This window comes from Pezoporus wallicus, unplaced genomic scaffold, assembly GCF_028554395.1.
Source record: "Pezoporus wallicus isolate ANWC-B61680 ecotype Strahan unplaced genomic scaffold, APGP_CSIRO_Pwel_v1 contig_6464, whole genome shotgun sequence".
In the NCBI taxonomy this organism is placed as follows: Eukaryota; Metazoa; Chordata; class Aves; order Psittaciformes; family Psittacidae; genus Pezoporus; species Pezoporus wallicus.
This window is the reverse complement of record NW_026642130.1, coordinates 2478779-2495343: the sequence shown is the minus strand read 5'-3', so window position 1 is coordinate 2495343 and position 16565 is coordinate 2478779. Positions and strand designations below refer to the sequence as shown.

Genomic DNA, 16565 nt, shown 5'->3' with positions numbered 1-16565 from the left:
TAAGAGGGAGCATCCAGACAAAGCTGGATTATCTGCAGCAAGGAAGAAGCTGCAGAAAAAGGCCACTTGAGGAAGCAGGGTGGTGGCAGGCGAGCAAAGCAGGACATGGCTTTTGTCTACAGTTCAGGCTCCTGAGGCTGTGGTCTGTAGCATGAAGAGGGTCTGCCATCCTATTTGGCTCCAGCAAATGGAGTTGGTAAAGCTCACAAGGTGAACATGATGAGGGAAAATTAAATCAAGCACTGCTGAGCCTTACTTTAGGGCCTATTCTGCCCCTAAGAAATGGAATCTGAGAGTAAAAGTCAATTTTTCTGCTTTAGACACTTATTTGGCCTGAGAAGACTCCTGTTTTGGCCAGCATTGAAGGCTCTGGAGGCAGCAACCAGATCTCCACACTGGGATAGGCCAGCAGCTTGTATAGGCACTTGTTAAAGGACATGCTTCAAGGCACTGCTACAAATATATCAAAGGCATCATGCTCTAGCTGCCTAGCAGTGTACATAAGTAAGTTTAATAAATACCTAAACCTGGACTTTTAAGGTTTTTCAGGACCTTTGAATCTCCAAAACTGCAAGTAGAAGATGCACCAGGAGGTAAGGTGATGTCCTAGTGATGGAGCACCCCATCTGCCCAGCAGCACCAGGGGCACCATGGGGACAGTCTTCATGGCCAGCATTAACATACCACAGCCTCCTGCTGTACCCTATCACGGAGGCAGTCACCCCAGTGCTGACCCAAGGTGACAATGCATGGAGTTTACAAGGTAAATCCAGCAACCCAGACTGGTTCATCCCCTCTCCCATCTCCTCCAGCCCTCACTGTGGGCACCCAGGGTCAGCCTTGGGGGTGGAAGTGAAGCGTGGCCTCAGCTTGCTCTTCGCAACAGTCCCCCGTGTGCCACAATGGGTGCCCCAAAGGCAATGACACTCTTTGGGACTGATCCACCACCCCACAGCCACCTGTGCTGCTGAGGGTAGAGCTGTGCTGCAGATGCTTGTGGGCACAAGTGCCCAGTATTGGGCTGATGGTCACCATCTCAAGGGATAAATCCTCTCCATGTCCTCCTTCTCCCAGGCAGCCTGGAGGAGGCTGGGCTTTGCTGTCCCCTTGCACCAGGGCCATGCTTGTAGCTGGGACTGTCCCCTCACTGGGTGATGTGATGCCTCCTGCACTTGCACTGTAATACACAGAAGAGCCCTTGGTCAGATGCAGGGAGAAGCTGCTGGGAAAGGATATGGCTGGGGGAAAACCAGGCTCCTGCCCTACTCCATCCTCCTGTGCTGTTCTCGCAGTGCTGGTGGTGGGTTTGCTGCCACCTCCATTCCCCACTGCCTGTGATTTCCCATCACTCAGATCCCATTCAACACCCGCAGGACCGATTTCCCTTGTGGGGAGGGAAAGGTTTGCTTCAGGCTCAACACTGGCAGGTTTCCCCATCATCCATGTGCCAGGATAAACCTCTCCCATGACACCATCTCCAAAAGCTGTATTGATCATGGATGTATCTCCTGTCTTCAAGGCCAGCCTTACCAGCAGCCAGTGGTGATGGTTTGTCCAGCTGCCCTCCAAACACCCTCTGACTTGCAGGAGCGATGAGCCATTCCCATTCGGGGGATCTGCCCTGGTCCTTGTCTCTCCCAAGGACTCTCCATCTCCAGAAATTCCCAAGCTCTGCCCATCCTGGGAGCTGTCTCCAGCAACCTCCTCATCACTGGCAGCTGCAGCACTGCAGGTTTTCTCCAGGAAGCCCTGGCAGATCTCTGCGGACTTGGGATGGAGCAGGCTGTAATACACCACCAGGGCTGCGGCACCTGAAAAGAGAAGAAGGGTGTCAAGGGAGGAGTTTCAGCAACGTTTCATTGGGGTGCCACCTCCAGATCCCTTTCCAGAGACGCTGCCAGGCATCAGATGTCCAAACACACATCTTTCATGCTTTTATAGGGATGCAAGTGTCCCACAGGAGCAGCTCTCCGGAAAGGGAGCGCTGAGCATGCTCTCACTGCAGTCTCTCCTCGGTTTCATACAAGACTGAATTTATCTGGATTGATTTGCAGACCAATGGGTGCACAGTGAGGTAGCCACTGAGCACCAGTGGGCAGGGCAAAGGGCAGAGAGGAGATGTGTGGTGCAGGAATCCTCCCATCTCACAGCATCCCCATCCTCTAGGCATTAAATGAGACACCAGCAGGTTTTTAAGACACTTTCTTATTACTATCCTATTTCTATCCCAAAATCACTCAAGGCCAAAGAAATTGCTCTTTTTCCAGCCTGAAGTTGCCCTTTCTGGGACAGCATTGGTGTGCACATAGCCAGTCTGGGGAGATGCACAAAGCCCATCCTGTAGGTATTACAGCACCCCTCTTCTCCCATCCCAGTGGAAAACATGAGTGCTGATGGGTTGTTTGCAAGCATCATACAACCTCTCCCCTCCTTCAGCTGAGTTGTGCATTAAAGCTCTAGGGAATTAAATGAGCCAGCTGGCCGCAGCTGCTGCCTGCTTTATGGGCAGAGCATGGAGTAAGGCAGAGTATGGGCAGGGTATGGAGCACCTCCTCCATCATACCAAAAAGTCCTCCCCATGAGCACAAGAAACATTTCCATTTACACAAGTGGCCCCGGTCTTTGAAAGGAAAGAGGGTGGGAGAAAGCTGCTGTTGTTCTGCATGGCCCTACATCAGTGTGTTTCCAAAACATACCCAGTGATTGATGGCTCGTCAGTCACAAGCCACCTTCATAAGTCATCAGTATATGCTCAAATGAGAACCTTTCCCTATAGCAATCCCGAGTGTTGTACCACTGCCTGCACTGATCCCCAAGCACCAAGAACCCAGAAAGCAGCGATGTGCTTCAAGATTGCACATACTGTATTTGAAAGTGGTACCTGGGCCATTTGGTGACATTTCAATCCTTTCTGCAAGTTTCCCTTTTCAGGGATGGGCTTTTAGAACTAAACTCAGGGTAGATTTATTATCAAGTATGTTCAGACACTTAAGCTGGAAGAAATAAATACTCTGATACAGCTAAAATAACCCATGATGCTCATTTACTCAAGCTACTCTTGAAACATGAAATCAGGCTCTAAACCCCACCAGATCTTACCTATTACAGACCCTGACATGACAGCTCCAGTCACGCACAGGCTGTTCCTCAGCTCTGCCTGCAGGAATCGAGTGGTCAACAGCAGCAGGAGGGTGTTTTCCATCAGCATTACCTGCAGAGGGAAGAGAGCTGTTATTTCATTCCTTTTGACAGCTTTAGACATGCTTCTGACCACAGAAAACACCCAGTTTCTAGATTTTACTGATTTATTTTGCACCTAACTTGTCACTTTAAGCATAAGGGTTACTGGACTGAACTTCCTGCGAGGTCTGGACCTTCTTTTTTACCACAAAAAGTAACTCTGGCAGAGCAGCACAGCCACTCAGGTGTTAGTAAGACACTGTGTGGCTGCTAAGAAAACAAAGCCAGAGCAGAAGGTACATCCACCATGCTCTGTGTGGTCGTCAAGGTGGAAGTACCAGTAAATGCTGAGGTTTTATCAAGTGGTGATGTGGGAGATGAGAAAGGAGAGTCTGAAGCTATTGCTTCTCCCCAGCAACTATGTCCATGTGGAATACCAAATATCCCGGGTACTTACTGCATAAAACACACCCACCCTGTGCTTGGAGGGGCCAGGCCGGACATTAATGTAGCAGAATATGTACACGGCTCCCACCAGGCAATTGAACAACCCCCGGCGGCAGGACTGGGCCACGATGTCTGTCTGCTGGGCCACCAGCCAGATGGACACCAGCAATCAGTGGACACCTGCGAGGGGAAAGGATGGAAAGGGAAAAGCCATTCCTGGGGGATGCTGCAAGGTGCTCCGGGACCAGGGGCACCGCTGTGGCTGACAGCGGGATGGGGCATGGGGAAGACGGTCACAGGTCTTACTGGCCACATCAAAAACCCCAAAGGAATAGAGCCTGGCAAAGAGCACCAGGGCCAGGACCCTGGTCCCCAGCATCCCTGTCCTCCAGAGCAGCAGGCAGAGGATGGCTGCGGCCGGTGGGCAGAGGTGACCAGGTTTGAGCAGGCAGGTGAAACGGCTGTAGGAGACCAAAGCCCAGGAGAGAGGGAGCAGGGACAGCCCTGCGCTGACACCTGCATGGGGACAGGGGCAGTCAGGCGCCCTGAGGGGTGTCCAGCTGTGTTGTAGGACTGTATCTCAATGTTATGGAGCTGCTGGTAGCACCCTGACACAAGCCAGACACACATCTGTCCTGCCCATTGGGGGATTTCAACCAGTTCCTGCTGAATCTGGTCTCCTTTGCATGCTTTGCATCTGCCTGCTTAAATCCTCTGACCGCTCTCTCCCACGGGCAGAGCCCTGCAGCAGCACAGCATGTCCATCTCCAGTCACGGCAATAGGACCAGAGACTGACGCCATCTTTGTGGACACTGTGACTCTACTCCCCAGACTTCTCCCTTTGCACACCTGAAAGTTCAGCTTGTCTATAGAGCAGCCCTAAACCCCTACATGCTCAGCACTGCACTGTGATTAGGGCTGGACCACCAACAGGGACATGTGTTGGGTTCAATCCCAGCCAATGCACTGTCATGCCATGGAGACCCCCTGTGAGGGTGACTGACTGTACTGGCCGGGTTCAGTTGCAGCAATCTTTAAGTCACATTTGTCCCAGCTTGCTTTCCACTGGGGGCTCTCAGTCCCTTCACAGTGTTCCTCTGGATGGAGCCCTGCACTATGCCAGGTGGACACACACATCCCTTACCCAAATGCAATTCCCCTCTGTAACTCACAGCATCCTCCTGGAAACTCCCCACTCACCAGGGATGAAGCCCGCTGGGTCGACTGCCACAACAACGTATATGCCTGCAGCAGGAGGTGAGGCAGGGTCTGCAGCAGGGCTTCCAGGAGCTGCAGCACACACACATCCCCGTGCTGCATCAGCACCTCCCCAGCACCAGCACTGCCGCCTGTCTTTGTCACCATCCACGGAACATCCCAGTACCTGCAAGAGTCCCTGTGATGAGATGTCCACCCTGGTTTGGGACTGCACCAGGGTTAGGGGAGGCTTGAAGGGGAGCATCACTCACCGCTTCCAGAGGCCCAGCTGCAGGAGGTGGAGCACCAGGAGGCAGCAGCCGGGCGGGCAGCCATCCGCCCTGAACCAGAGGATGCTGAGGAGCTGAGCCACGTAGCCGGGCACCACGCAGGCGATCGTCAGACCGAACCAGCCCAGCTGCCCGCTGACAAGGTAGTGGATGACGGCACAGAGCCCTGGATAACATCCAACCGGCACCACTGAGGGATGCCACAGCCACGCATGCCCCACAACTGCACAGTGCTAACCATAACCCGACCCAAACTCATCTCCCAGCCGGCGAAGGGGTTCGCAGCCCTTGTCACTGCTTATCTGGGGCGGCTGGCTCCTGATGGCTTGTCAGCTACGGCACAGGCATCACCCCCGAGGGGCTCGGCCCAAGGGAGGGCTCTGACGAAAAGCGCTTGGAGACGGGCTCATGAGACTAATTAATTAATTAAAATAATAATAATAAACCCACTAATTATTTCCAGTTAAAAGCAGACAATGGCTGGGGTCTGCACGGATGCAGACACCCTGCGCTCGGGGCGATGCAGCCCGAGAGACCCCAGCGGAGAACCGCGCACCCCCATCCGCGTGTGCGCAGCCTCGCGCAGCCCTTCGCCCCCCCCCCCCCCCCCCCCGCGCATCCTGCGCGCTCACTCACGCGCGCCGCCGCCAGCTGCGCCAAGCAGAGCCCCGAGAAGGCCCCGCGCATTCCGCGCGCCCCTTCCGCGGCAGAGGAGGAGGAAGGAGTCGCCGGGACAGGTCCCTCCCCTCCCGCCCGCCCCGGCCCGGCCCGGCCCCGCTGCACCTCCCGCTGGGCGATGGGTGGGGGCTTACGGCCAGACCCAGGGCTCCGCGGTGGCTGTGCCTTGCGGGGCGCTTGCACAAGCCCGCCCCGGTGCCTCCGTGCCCGAGTGATGGGCGCTCGCCGCCGGGCTGAGCACCAGGCGGCATCGGACGGGATGCGCAGGGAGCCGTGAATTCATTCCGCTGGTTATTTTCCCCTTCAGCCAAGAGATGAAACCTTCGTGACGTGTGATCCCGACTTGAGCGGCTGCAGTTGCCCTTGCGTGTGCAGAGAGGTCTCCTGTCTGCTTTTTTCCCCCGCCTTTGGCATTGCAGAGTCCATGTCTTTTAGCAAGCAAACCCACAGCAATTCGCTCCAGGAAAGGTCCTGAAGGGGTTTTTAATTAGAACCATGGAATAGCAGAATGGTTTGGGTTAGAAGGGACCTTAAAGCTCATCCAGTTCCAAGCCCTGCCATAGGCGGGGACACCTTCCACTAGACCAGGTTGCTCCAAGCCCCATCCATCCTGGCCTTGAGCATTGAATTAGGTCCCAATATCATGTGAGGTTTTGTCACTGCTTTTGCAAAATCGTGCAGGACTCTCCCAAAGCTTTGTCCATCAGCCGGGCTGTAGGGATGTACATGTGCTTGGTGGCTTCCACACATTTACTGTTGGTTTGTGGGAAGTTTATCAAGTTCTTTGCAAACCTTGGAGCAAAGCCTGGACTCCACTGCTTGACAGAAGTGACATTTCTCACCCATTCAGCTGAGTCCTGGAGCAGAGACAGTTTGAAATATGAAAGCTCAGTTTTTCTATAGGTTCCCAGTACATTGCTACAGATACTGTCTACCTGGACTTCTGTAAAGCCTTTGACACAGTCCCTCACAACATCCTTCTCTCTCCTGCAGTTAGGGAGCTCAGACTTGTTTGGCCCAGCAACATGGATTAAGAATCTCATCAGACATCTGTGCTGCTTTTGGTGTAGCAGCTCCCGCAGGCACAGCTAGTCCTGCAAATGCACTGCAGCTGACTTTGCATGGCACATTGCCACTGCCAAAGAAATATATCATTAATAATCATCAAGCTCCCCAAGCCCAAAGGTGTATTTGAACCTTAATCACTCCTTCCAACTAGTGATTTGAAAGTCCTTTGTGCTCGTGAACTGAGGCTTGCACCACCCTCCGAGGTAGCCAAGCAGACAGAAGGTACCTGCTGTTATAATTAAGCCACGTTCTTCCATCTAAGATTAATTTTAACACTTTCAGTTCAGGAATAAGGAATAATAACAGCAAAAAGCTGTTTGATGGTATGCCAAGAAGTTGCAGTGACTCTGTCATGGGGCTGGCTTTCAGGATTAATAAGTCAGACTCCTTGGTGGTTGTATAATCATTGCAATTAGGTGGTTGTATAATCATTGCACCCCAGAAGAAACTGGGTGCCAAATGGGGAAGTGTCAGCAAGATCATTGCTTCCTGGTTACCCACAGCCAGGAGAAAGAGAAAGGTCTTGGGAGTTGTGCTCTGACATCCTAAATTGTTTATCCCCTTTGATAATAAATGCGGGCATCATTAGCAAAATAGTATCCAAAATCATTCTTAATTGTGACCAGCAACTGGGGGACAGTTGATCCTTTGGTGTAGAGCATGACTGCTGACCACCACATTCCAGAAATGTGAATAGCTATGTCATGGCTATCATGGGGCAGGCATTGAAAAATCTCTTCTTCACAGATCCCAGGAACATTCAGTCCATAGGAAAGATGGACAATGTAAGAGTCAGGGGTATACTGACAGTATTTATATTTATGATATATATTCATGATATATATATGTGTGTATACACACACACACATATACATATATATTGGAAATGCCTTCTTCATTTGATGGGGGTTCACAATCTGAGGCTTAGTGATGCCCAGCAAGACTGGGGAGCTGAATAACCCATGCTTCACTCATCCAGTGGATAGGAACAATGAGGAGCCTCAAAACAACCTGCACAACAGCGCACCCTTAAGCACTGCCCCGTGAATAGGACAGGAGGTAGTAAAGGCAAAGTGGGTCTTAGTTTGCCTACTAATGACATCACACAGACCCTGCTGGCCCTCGTGTGTTGACTTGTTTCAACCTGTGTGCACTTGTTTCAACTGTGTTTTAATACACACCATAGCTGTAAATACTTCACAACTTAGAGAATGATTTAAACAATAGTCCCACCCTGATGGACTCAAATAGCAGATAGTGGGTCACATCTTCTGCAGCTCTGCTCGAGGTTGTGTAGCAGAGCAATGCTGAGGGGTGATTGTGGATGGCATTAGGAGATGGCAGAGATCAAATCTTTTGTTGCAGTAAAAAGGTGATTCTCAGAACTACTATTCCTGGCACCCACAAGAAGAGCTGCCTTCCTGGCTTTGGTCCTGGTGGGGCAAAGGAACTAATTCAGAAGCTGTCTGTGAGAGCTGCCCTGTAAAAGTGACCACCATATTATTAGGCTTAACCGTGCTGTGGGACCAAATACATTCAACATGTGAACCAAAAAGCAGCAGCGCAGAGGAGTGAGAAGCCTGAGGCAGTCTGAGAGCTGTTAAAAAAGCTGCGCTGGGAATCTCAGTGAAATATTTGCTTTGACTGGAAAAGAAAACAAAGAGTCCTAAGAAAAATCCCTGCAAGGCATGGAGGGCAAGTCAAGGGAGGCTCTCGCAGGGAAGAGCTCAGGGATGAACAAGCAGCTGGAAGAGGAGAACGGCAACTCCCATAAAACCAGCTCCCATAAAATGCTGCAGGTTGGATTCAAGTAAGAAAGAGGGCTAAAAAGGGAAGATCCCTTTGCAACAGGCAGCTGAACCAACAGTAGGAATGTCTGTAAATGCATGGAAAGCAGGAAGCCGTGGGGGAAGTCCTTGGTAAGAAAGGAGTAGGACACGTAGGGGTAGTATGCTGTACACTCTTCTGTCCATGGCGAAATAGTGAAGGCTATAATAAAAATCCAGTTGCTGAGCATGGGCTCAGCATTTCTGGATGTTGCTGGCACAGAAGGCTGTGGAGGTAGGCACCAGCAGGTCCAAAAGGGGTTAGACAAAGTCACGGACAGCAGGTTGTTATATGGGAATTGAAAGGACGGGCAAGGACCTCCCCTGCAACATCCCTGATTTTGCAATTATGGATGCTGGGGCAAAATGGGACACCTGGCCCATAGATAGTAGCCAGGCTCACAAGCCCTCCCTGAACAGCAAGGAAAGCACGGAAAGAGAAGGCAAAGAGAAGCAGAGGAAGGCATGGAAAGGGGTTGCAAAGAAGGAAAAACAGCATCCAGAGTTCATGGGTTCAGCAGTAGCAGTCATGTTTTTCCTTTGTGGTAGCTGGTGCAGTGCTGTGTTTTGACTTCCAGCCTGGGAACAGTGTTGGTGAAGCAGATGTTTTCGGTTGTTGCTAAGTGATGTTTACCCTCACCTGCCCGGGAGGAGGAGAAGCCGGGAGGAAGCAGAGATGGGGTGCCTGACCCGGGCTAGCCAGGGAGGTATTCCATACCACAGCACGTCATGCCCAGGGGGGGTAACTGGGAGTTACCCGGAAGGACACGGGCTTCTGGGTGGGACTCGTTTTCTTGGCCGGTGGTATTGTATTCTCTTCCCTTGTTATTTTCTCTTATCATTGTTGTCATTGGTGGTAGCGGTGGTGATTTGTGTTGTACATTGGTTGCTGGACTGTTCTTGTCTCAACCCGTAGGAGTTGCACGCTTTCGATCCTCCTCCCCATTCCTCTGGCAGTGGGGAAGGGGAGAGCCCCGGTGCGGGGGGAGACAGACACGGACCTCGATTGTTGTCAGCTCGGCACCACTCACTGGGAGAGTGAACAAGTTACCTGACTGCGTTTAAACCACGACAGTTCTTTTGGCGCCCAACGTGGGGCACGAGGGGTTGAGATAAGAACAGATCTGACTGGATTGATAGTCACTTGTCACAATGCTGATTTATTGGCTCTCAAGGTTGTTCCTCTTGATCTCACAGTTTCAGTATATCGTATCTTACGTCCATCCGGTATTTGCTGTATTAGTGTTTTTAAAGTGTGGGGCTTGGGCTAAGGTTTTTGTCTCATTGTACTTTATGGTAATGACTTGTAATACAATAGAATCATTGATCATGAAACTGATCTGGCTTATGTTCCCAGTGTGGTCACCACCTTTATACTTTGGGAGGTATATGATGGAGGTGCTTAGCAATTACACATCTTTTTTCTCCTTCTCAGGTGCTCAACCTGTGAAGGAGACATCCTTTTACCCTCCCAGTCGTCCCCCCAGACCATTTACATTTGAGAGTTTTGAATTTTTTGAATGGCCTTTTAATGCTGTTGAGACTTGTTTACTGATGGTGATGGGAATCACCATGCTAACACGCATACAGAGTGTGTTTTGCCCACTACTGATTTCAAGAGTTAAGCAGAGTCAGGTTTGGGTCTTGTCTGGGGTCAAACGACGATGTAGGAGGACCAAGAGATTTTCACTGAGGCTGGACAGCCATGAGTGGCAGGGTGTGTGGGATAGTATGGGCAAGTATTTAGGTCAGTGGGCCCCTCCAGTACTTTGGAATTTCACTACCGAACAACTGCAAAATCCAGAAGAATTAGTAAAACACTTAAATGAGGTGTGTGGTCATTCTGGCCATACCAGAGATGGACAAATCATGGCAACGTGCTGGAGGCTGAAATCAGCCTGACTGGGAGGGAATGGCAAAAGCACGCTATTGTGACTGGTCCAGAGGCTCCATGCATCCTCGGCATAGACTACCTCAAGAGAGGGTACTTCAAAGACCCAAAACGGTACCGGTGGGCTTTTGGTATTGCTGCTTTGGAGACTGAGGAAATTGAGCAGCTGTCCACCTTGCCTGGTCTCTCAGAAGATCCCTCTGCTGTGGGGTTGCTGAAAGTTGAAGAACAACATGTGCCAATTGCGATCACAACAGTACACCGGCGGCAATAGGGATTGGTCCATGCACTAAGAAAATGATCTTTTCCTCTTGGTCTGTATGTATATGGATGTATATATATGGGAGAGCGATGGTGTATTGAAAATGTGGGATCTGAGCACGACGTGAATGGTATGGAATAAGGGGTGGATAATGTCCTGGGTTCAGCAGTAGCAGTCATGTTTTTTTTTTCCTTTGTGGTAGCTGGTACAGTGCTGTGTTTTGACTTCCAGCCTGAGAACAGTGTTGGTGAAGTCGATGTTTTCGGTTGTTGCTAAGTGATGTTTACCCTGACCAAGGACTTTGTGAGGCTCATGCTCTGCCAGGGAGGAGGGGAAGCCGGGAGGAAGCAGAGATGGGGGCCTGACCCGGGCTAGCCGGGGAGGTATTCCATACCACAGCACGTCATGGCCGGGGTGGGGGGTGACTGGGAGTTACCCGGAAGGACACGGGCTTCCGGGTGGAACTCGTTTTCTTGGCCGGTGGTATCGTATTCTCTTCCCTTGTTATTTTCCCTTATCATTGTTGTAGTTGATAGTAGCGGTGGTGATTTGTGTTGTACATTGGTTGCTGGACTGTTCTTGTCTCAACCCGTAGGAGTTGCACGCTTTCGATCCTCCTCCCCATTCCTCTGGGAGCGGGGAAGGGGAGAGCCCCGGTGGGGGGGGCAGCCCTCGATTGTTGTCAGCTCGGCACCACTCACTGGGAGTGAGTGAACAAGTTGCCTGACTGGGTTTAAACCATGACACAGAGACAGGCAACAGAGGGTTCTCAGTGTCTGGAGCTAGGCCAGCAGCAACATGCTAATTCTGCTTTGCAGAACTATTACCCCAATAAGCCCCTGTTTTGCCAGCTGCAACACCTGAGTGTTGACAGGGTCACCACTTACAAGACCTTCATGCTCTTGGAGGTGTAGGAATTACAGCAGCACAGGACAGACACTGAAGAAAGCTTTAACCATGCCTAGGTTAGAATCACAGCCTAGAGGTCTATAAATACCTCTGCATTTAGAGAGAAATCATGACCAAATGTATTCAAGCTAAAATGGCAAATGTAACCAGGGCAATGTCTTCTGCAATTTAAGACTCTGTTCTGCTCCTCGCTGTGCTGAGAGGTGTAAATCAGAAGAAACTCTGCTGAAATCATTGCACCAACTTCTGACATTGTGAAGATCAGAATCCATCCATGGCTGAGCATGGAAAGACTCAGCAAGAGGAAACAGAGCTGATCTTCCAGCCTTCCTCTTCTTGATAGCCCATTTCCAAAAGGTCCCAGGGTCTAATCCTGCTGGGCACCAGACATGTCAGGCAGAAGGAGGCTTTCTTCTCTTTTCTACCTGAGATGCGTGCTAGAAAACATGCCACAGATCCACTACAGCACAGACTGCTTTCTCCTTGACTCTGGCAATATCACATTGGTCCAGAAGGCTGTGCTGTAAGACAGCAGGGACAGATCTATCATCTCCTCTAATGAAGGATTGCACAACATCTGTATCTGCCTCTGAACTGGTTGTCAGGCTCTGCCTACCGGCATCGCAGAACATGGAAGAGGTGCATTTGCAGCACTGTGCCAGACACACTTCTTTGGGGTCCCATGAGGCACCTAAAAACTGCCTTTTCTATCTTTTGTCCCTGTGTGTCTCAGCCTGGTGGCACCAATTTGCTTAAGCAGCATTATGTGACCCCTCAAACTAACTGAGGCAAGCTGGCATAGCCTTGCGGTCCTTTCCAGGCATATGGAATTGGGAGCATCCAAGCACATGACACCCCTTATTGTCTAGTCCTTGAAATAGGGAAGATAGATAGCACCTCTTGCTCCAGCGTCTCCTTCAGAAGGTAGATGAACGGCAGCAGAAGCTACAGAAGAATAAATGTAAACTCCTGCTCATGTCCGAGACCTTGCCATACAAACCCAATGCAAAGATTTAAAACACCTTATCATTGGGGTGGTTTGAGTAATTGTTTTCATAAATAGATATTTTTTAAATTGTCTTATATATGGTGCAGGAAGTTAGTACTGAAAGTGTTGCAAAAGTTAAAAAGAAAAAAAACCCAAAAAACAGACACCAAAAAAAACCACCTTTTCCCTTTTTCCTTTTTAGAAAGGTTATAAGTATAATGTTATAGAATCACAGACTGGTTCGGGCTAGAAAGGACCTTAAAGCTCATCCAGTTCCAACCCCCTGCCACGGTCAGGGACACCTTCCACTAGACCAGGTTGCTCCAAGCCCCATTCAACCTGGCCTTGAACACTGCCAGGGATGGGGCAGCCACAGCTTCTCTGGGCAGCCTGTGCCAGGGCCTCACCACCCTCAAAAGGAAGAACTTCTGCCTAGGAGATCATCTCAATATGCTCTATATGGCAGAGAAACCTTGAGGGAGCTGCTGTGGCCAAGCACATTGCACAAATGGAGGTGGCCCAAGGCAGTTTATGTGCAGCCCAACGCATTTCCCGAGGCGATGCTGCAATGTTTTGAAAGAAATACTTCGGTTCCTCACAGCAGGACAGTAACAGAGAGGTTTCATTGGACCTCCCCGATACTCCCTGAAGCTGTGGAGATTGTCTGATTGGCCACCAGAAGGCTCTGAACATCAAGCATCCTTCACCATCCTCCAGAAACAGCATAAAGCCAAGTTCTGCTCTTTCATCTTAATGCATCTGTGTGGCTGACACTGATCCAAGGGCTGTTCTACCTAGAGCTTCCTCTGACCTGGTAACAACTGAAATCTCATTATTGAGCCTTTCTTAAAAGTTCTCTCCTTCTTAAATGGGCTGGAGACTTTATATCATTCATGTATAATTATGCTTCACTGTTATAGCCTTAACTGTGCAGTGACTCTGGTCTATCAAGAGTCAGTTCTAGAGAATTCAAAGATCGGTAATGGAGAAGGGTTTCTGTTGGCTGCAGGAGAAGAGCTGAGAGGAAATGCACAAACTTGGAAGTGTATCCTGGAAATCATGTAATTCTTGAGGTGAAGGAAAAGCAACAGCCTCTATGCAAGAATGGCACTTAATTGTGAAGGAACTTTTCTTGCCTTTTTAGTAGAAAAGCTTCAGAACACACATCATGTTGTTTTGTATAAATATAGCAAAAATTGTCTTAATTTTTCTTTATCAATTAACTGCTTTAACTTCCATAGGGCAAATAAAACTTATTGCAATGCATTGCCAAGTATCAAGCAATCAGGGAAAAATACCTGGTTAATTAATATGTTAATTCAAAAGGTATATAAAATTTTATTTCTCTATAAGGAAGTTTCTTCCTGTGCCATTCCTATGGAACCCTTGGAACAATAGACATTATTATGAAGAAAGTATGTAATACCACTTCTAGATAACGTCTGATCTTGAGGAACATTTCTGTATGTCATTTCTCAACCCTCTGATTGTGCAGAGACAACCCTCTTACTAACATCTTGGTCTCCTTTGTCTGTAGTTACAGAAGCTCCCAGTCCACCCTCTGCCATGAAAATCCTTTCCTTCCTCTTCACTCTCCTCTTGGTGGTGTTTTACGGAGCTGCAGGTAAGGTTTAAATGAAGAGGAGGGGCTATATAGAAGGAGGCACTGGTGTCTTATAAAGCTCTGCAAGTGGCCAAGCTGCCTTCTGCAGAGAATCTTCACACAGATCATCAAAACTTGTTGGCAGATTATAGATGATGGATGAAATTAGCAGGCAAACACTTCAACCAGTGTTTCGCCCAACTTCAATTCAGTGCCTTTGCTACATATCTGAAAATCCAGTCTGAGTTGAAAGCACTAGGGATACCCCTAAAATTACCATTCAGCACCAGTGTTTTCCCAATTGAAGCTTGCAGACTCTTACACTTGGTCTCTGGGTCACCTTACAACAAACACTTATAGTCAGCTGTTCTTAAGCCACACAGAAAAAGAGTAGGTCCCATGCTCTCCAAACAGCCTTTGCTTCAGAACCTTGTACTTGGGGTGAGCAAGCAGAAGATCATGAGTTACGGTTGAAATGCTACTTGTGGCTTTCTCTTGGAGGAGAAACCTGTGCAACAGTAACTGGTGGTGTGAGGCTGTGCCTGTTCGGGAGGTGCTAAGAAGTCTGGAACACAAAACCCTCCTTATTGTCCAGAAAAAGGGCCTGCGTTTAAACACCATCCCTAAAATGGGATATCTACAGTGCAGGGCACTGCATGCACAGCCAAGTGGAGGCTTGGTGTTGATGTCTATGGGAAGAGGATGGAAAGTGCCCTCTGGGGGATTAAGGATGGGAAGATACTGTGATGAACTGCAGACCAGAATGTGGGAGAAATGTCATATATGCTTGCCTGGTCTTATTGTTACCTGGGCTTCTGCTTATTGAAGTTCTCATAGGCAGGACACTGGGCAAAGTGTTCCCTTGGCCTGTTTTATGTCCTTATTTCACCTACAGACACACACAGGGAACATTTGGGCTGTTTCAGAAGGACCTACCTTCTGAGTATACTACAGCAAGAAATGTATCTGTTAGAAAGTGTTTCTGAGAGCTGAGAGTGCTCTTCAATGCCCCACAGACAGACAGTTTGGGACCAGAAGAGTTTTATTCACCCTTCCCTGCACTCCTTTATTCCTGCCTGGAATTTTCTGGGTACTGCTGTGTGTGTATGCACCACACCACTCACGTGCTGTGAATCTAACACACCAGGGATGCATATGTACATACATAATATTCAGGGTCTCTTTGCTGGAACAAGCTCTGCACTTCCTGGATGTGCTGGACTGGGGTTGGATGCATGAGCTGTGAAACTGGAATTAACTGGTTCATGTGCAGTCAATCAGGTGCATCCAGAACGCATCAGCAAGCCAGGCTGCATCTTTATGAATCAACCAAACAGGCAACATGCTGCCTAATTAGAAGGCAGCTCCCTCGGGTAATTTTCACTGCTGACAACTAGCACTTTCATGGATAAAACCTGTTCTGGGAATAGCACAGGCTCGTGGCCATTCCTAAAAGGCGCTTTGAATGTGGATATCCTATTTTAATGGGGAATTAAAAGAGGGTGAAAATTTAGCCATGTAGAACAGAGCAATGCCATGCTGCTCAGCCTCAGACCAAGAGGACAACACCTGTCATGTTGTCTTTAGTGGCATGGAAGTGGTTATTCTACATGCATTGTTGAACTTATCCATGTACTGGCGCCATCTATATAGACTGCCAGACACCAGGACCTGTTTTGAGACATGGGTGAAATTTGTAAGGAGGAAAATAGGACAAATCTATGGAAATCCAGATGCACAGAAATCCTCATCTTTTTGCCCTAGAAGTGGCAGTCTCTCAGCTGAGCTTGTGCATCTCTCCTTAACTGTGACTTGTAAGACTTTAAGAGCTGGTTAAGTGTCTACTTACTGTTTTCTATCAGGTTTCTGGTGTCTGTCCCTAAAATATGACTTCCTAAGGGTTCCTAGGCTTGGAAACACAGTTCTTATATCTCAAGAAGGAATTATGGCATTTGTGTGGTTTTCAACCCTCCTCCTCCGAGGGTTGCATTAGGACTGCCATGACTTTGGGCACCATTTTGCCATGGTGTCAGCTCATGGGAATTAGAAAAATGCAAAACCCCAACAGAAACAACTGTGTCCTGCTTTTTACAGGCTTTGCAAAACCTACAGGACCTTTTATGCGATGTGGATATCGTGGGACTTTCTGCTACCCCGGGATATGCCCTCGGGGCAACATTTACCTGGGAGTATGTCGTTTGGGACATTCTTGCTGTAGATGGTGA

At 49.3% G+C, this 16565-nt stretch overlaps 2 protein-coding genes across 2 annotated transcripts; one reads left to right on the top strand and one right to left on the bottom strand.

The window, feature by feature from the left end:
- Positions 1-815: 815 nt before the first annotated feature.
- On the bottom strand, positions 816-5386 carry XKR5 (XK related 5). Its single transcript, XM_057427554.1, is given in 7 exon segments — positions 816-935; positions 937-1811; positions 3100-3211; positions 3638-3807; positions 3934-4143; positions 4829-4868; positions 4871-5386. Coding segments are annotated over 7 exon segments (1650 nt in total). The 5' UTR covers positions 4994-5386.
- A 7996-nt stretch (positions 5387-13382) lies between these two features.
- LOC130609074 (gallinacin-4-like) lies at positions 13383-16565 on the top strand. The gene is made up of 3 exons (XM_057427670.1): positions 13383-13551; positions 14275-14361; positions 16435-16565. Exons 2-3 carry the CDS (start codon positions 14304-14306, stop codon positions 16563-16565), a joined length of 189 nt encoding a protein of 62 aa, XP_057283653.1. The 5' UTR covers positions 13383-13551; positions 14275-14303.

Coding starts and splice junctions, on each gene's coding strand:
- LOC130609074 (XM_057427670.1), top strand. CDS start 14,304: ATGAAAATCCTTTCCTTCCTCTTCACTCTCCTCTTGGTGGTGTTTTAC. Junction 14,362..16,434: donor GGTGTTTTACGGAGCTGCAG/GTAAGGTTTAAA, acceptor TGCTTTTTACAG/GCTTTGCAAAACCTACAGGA.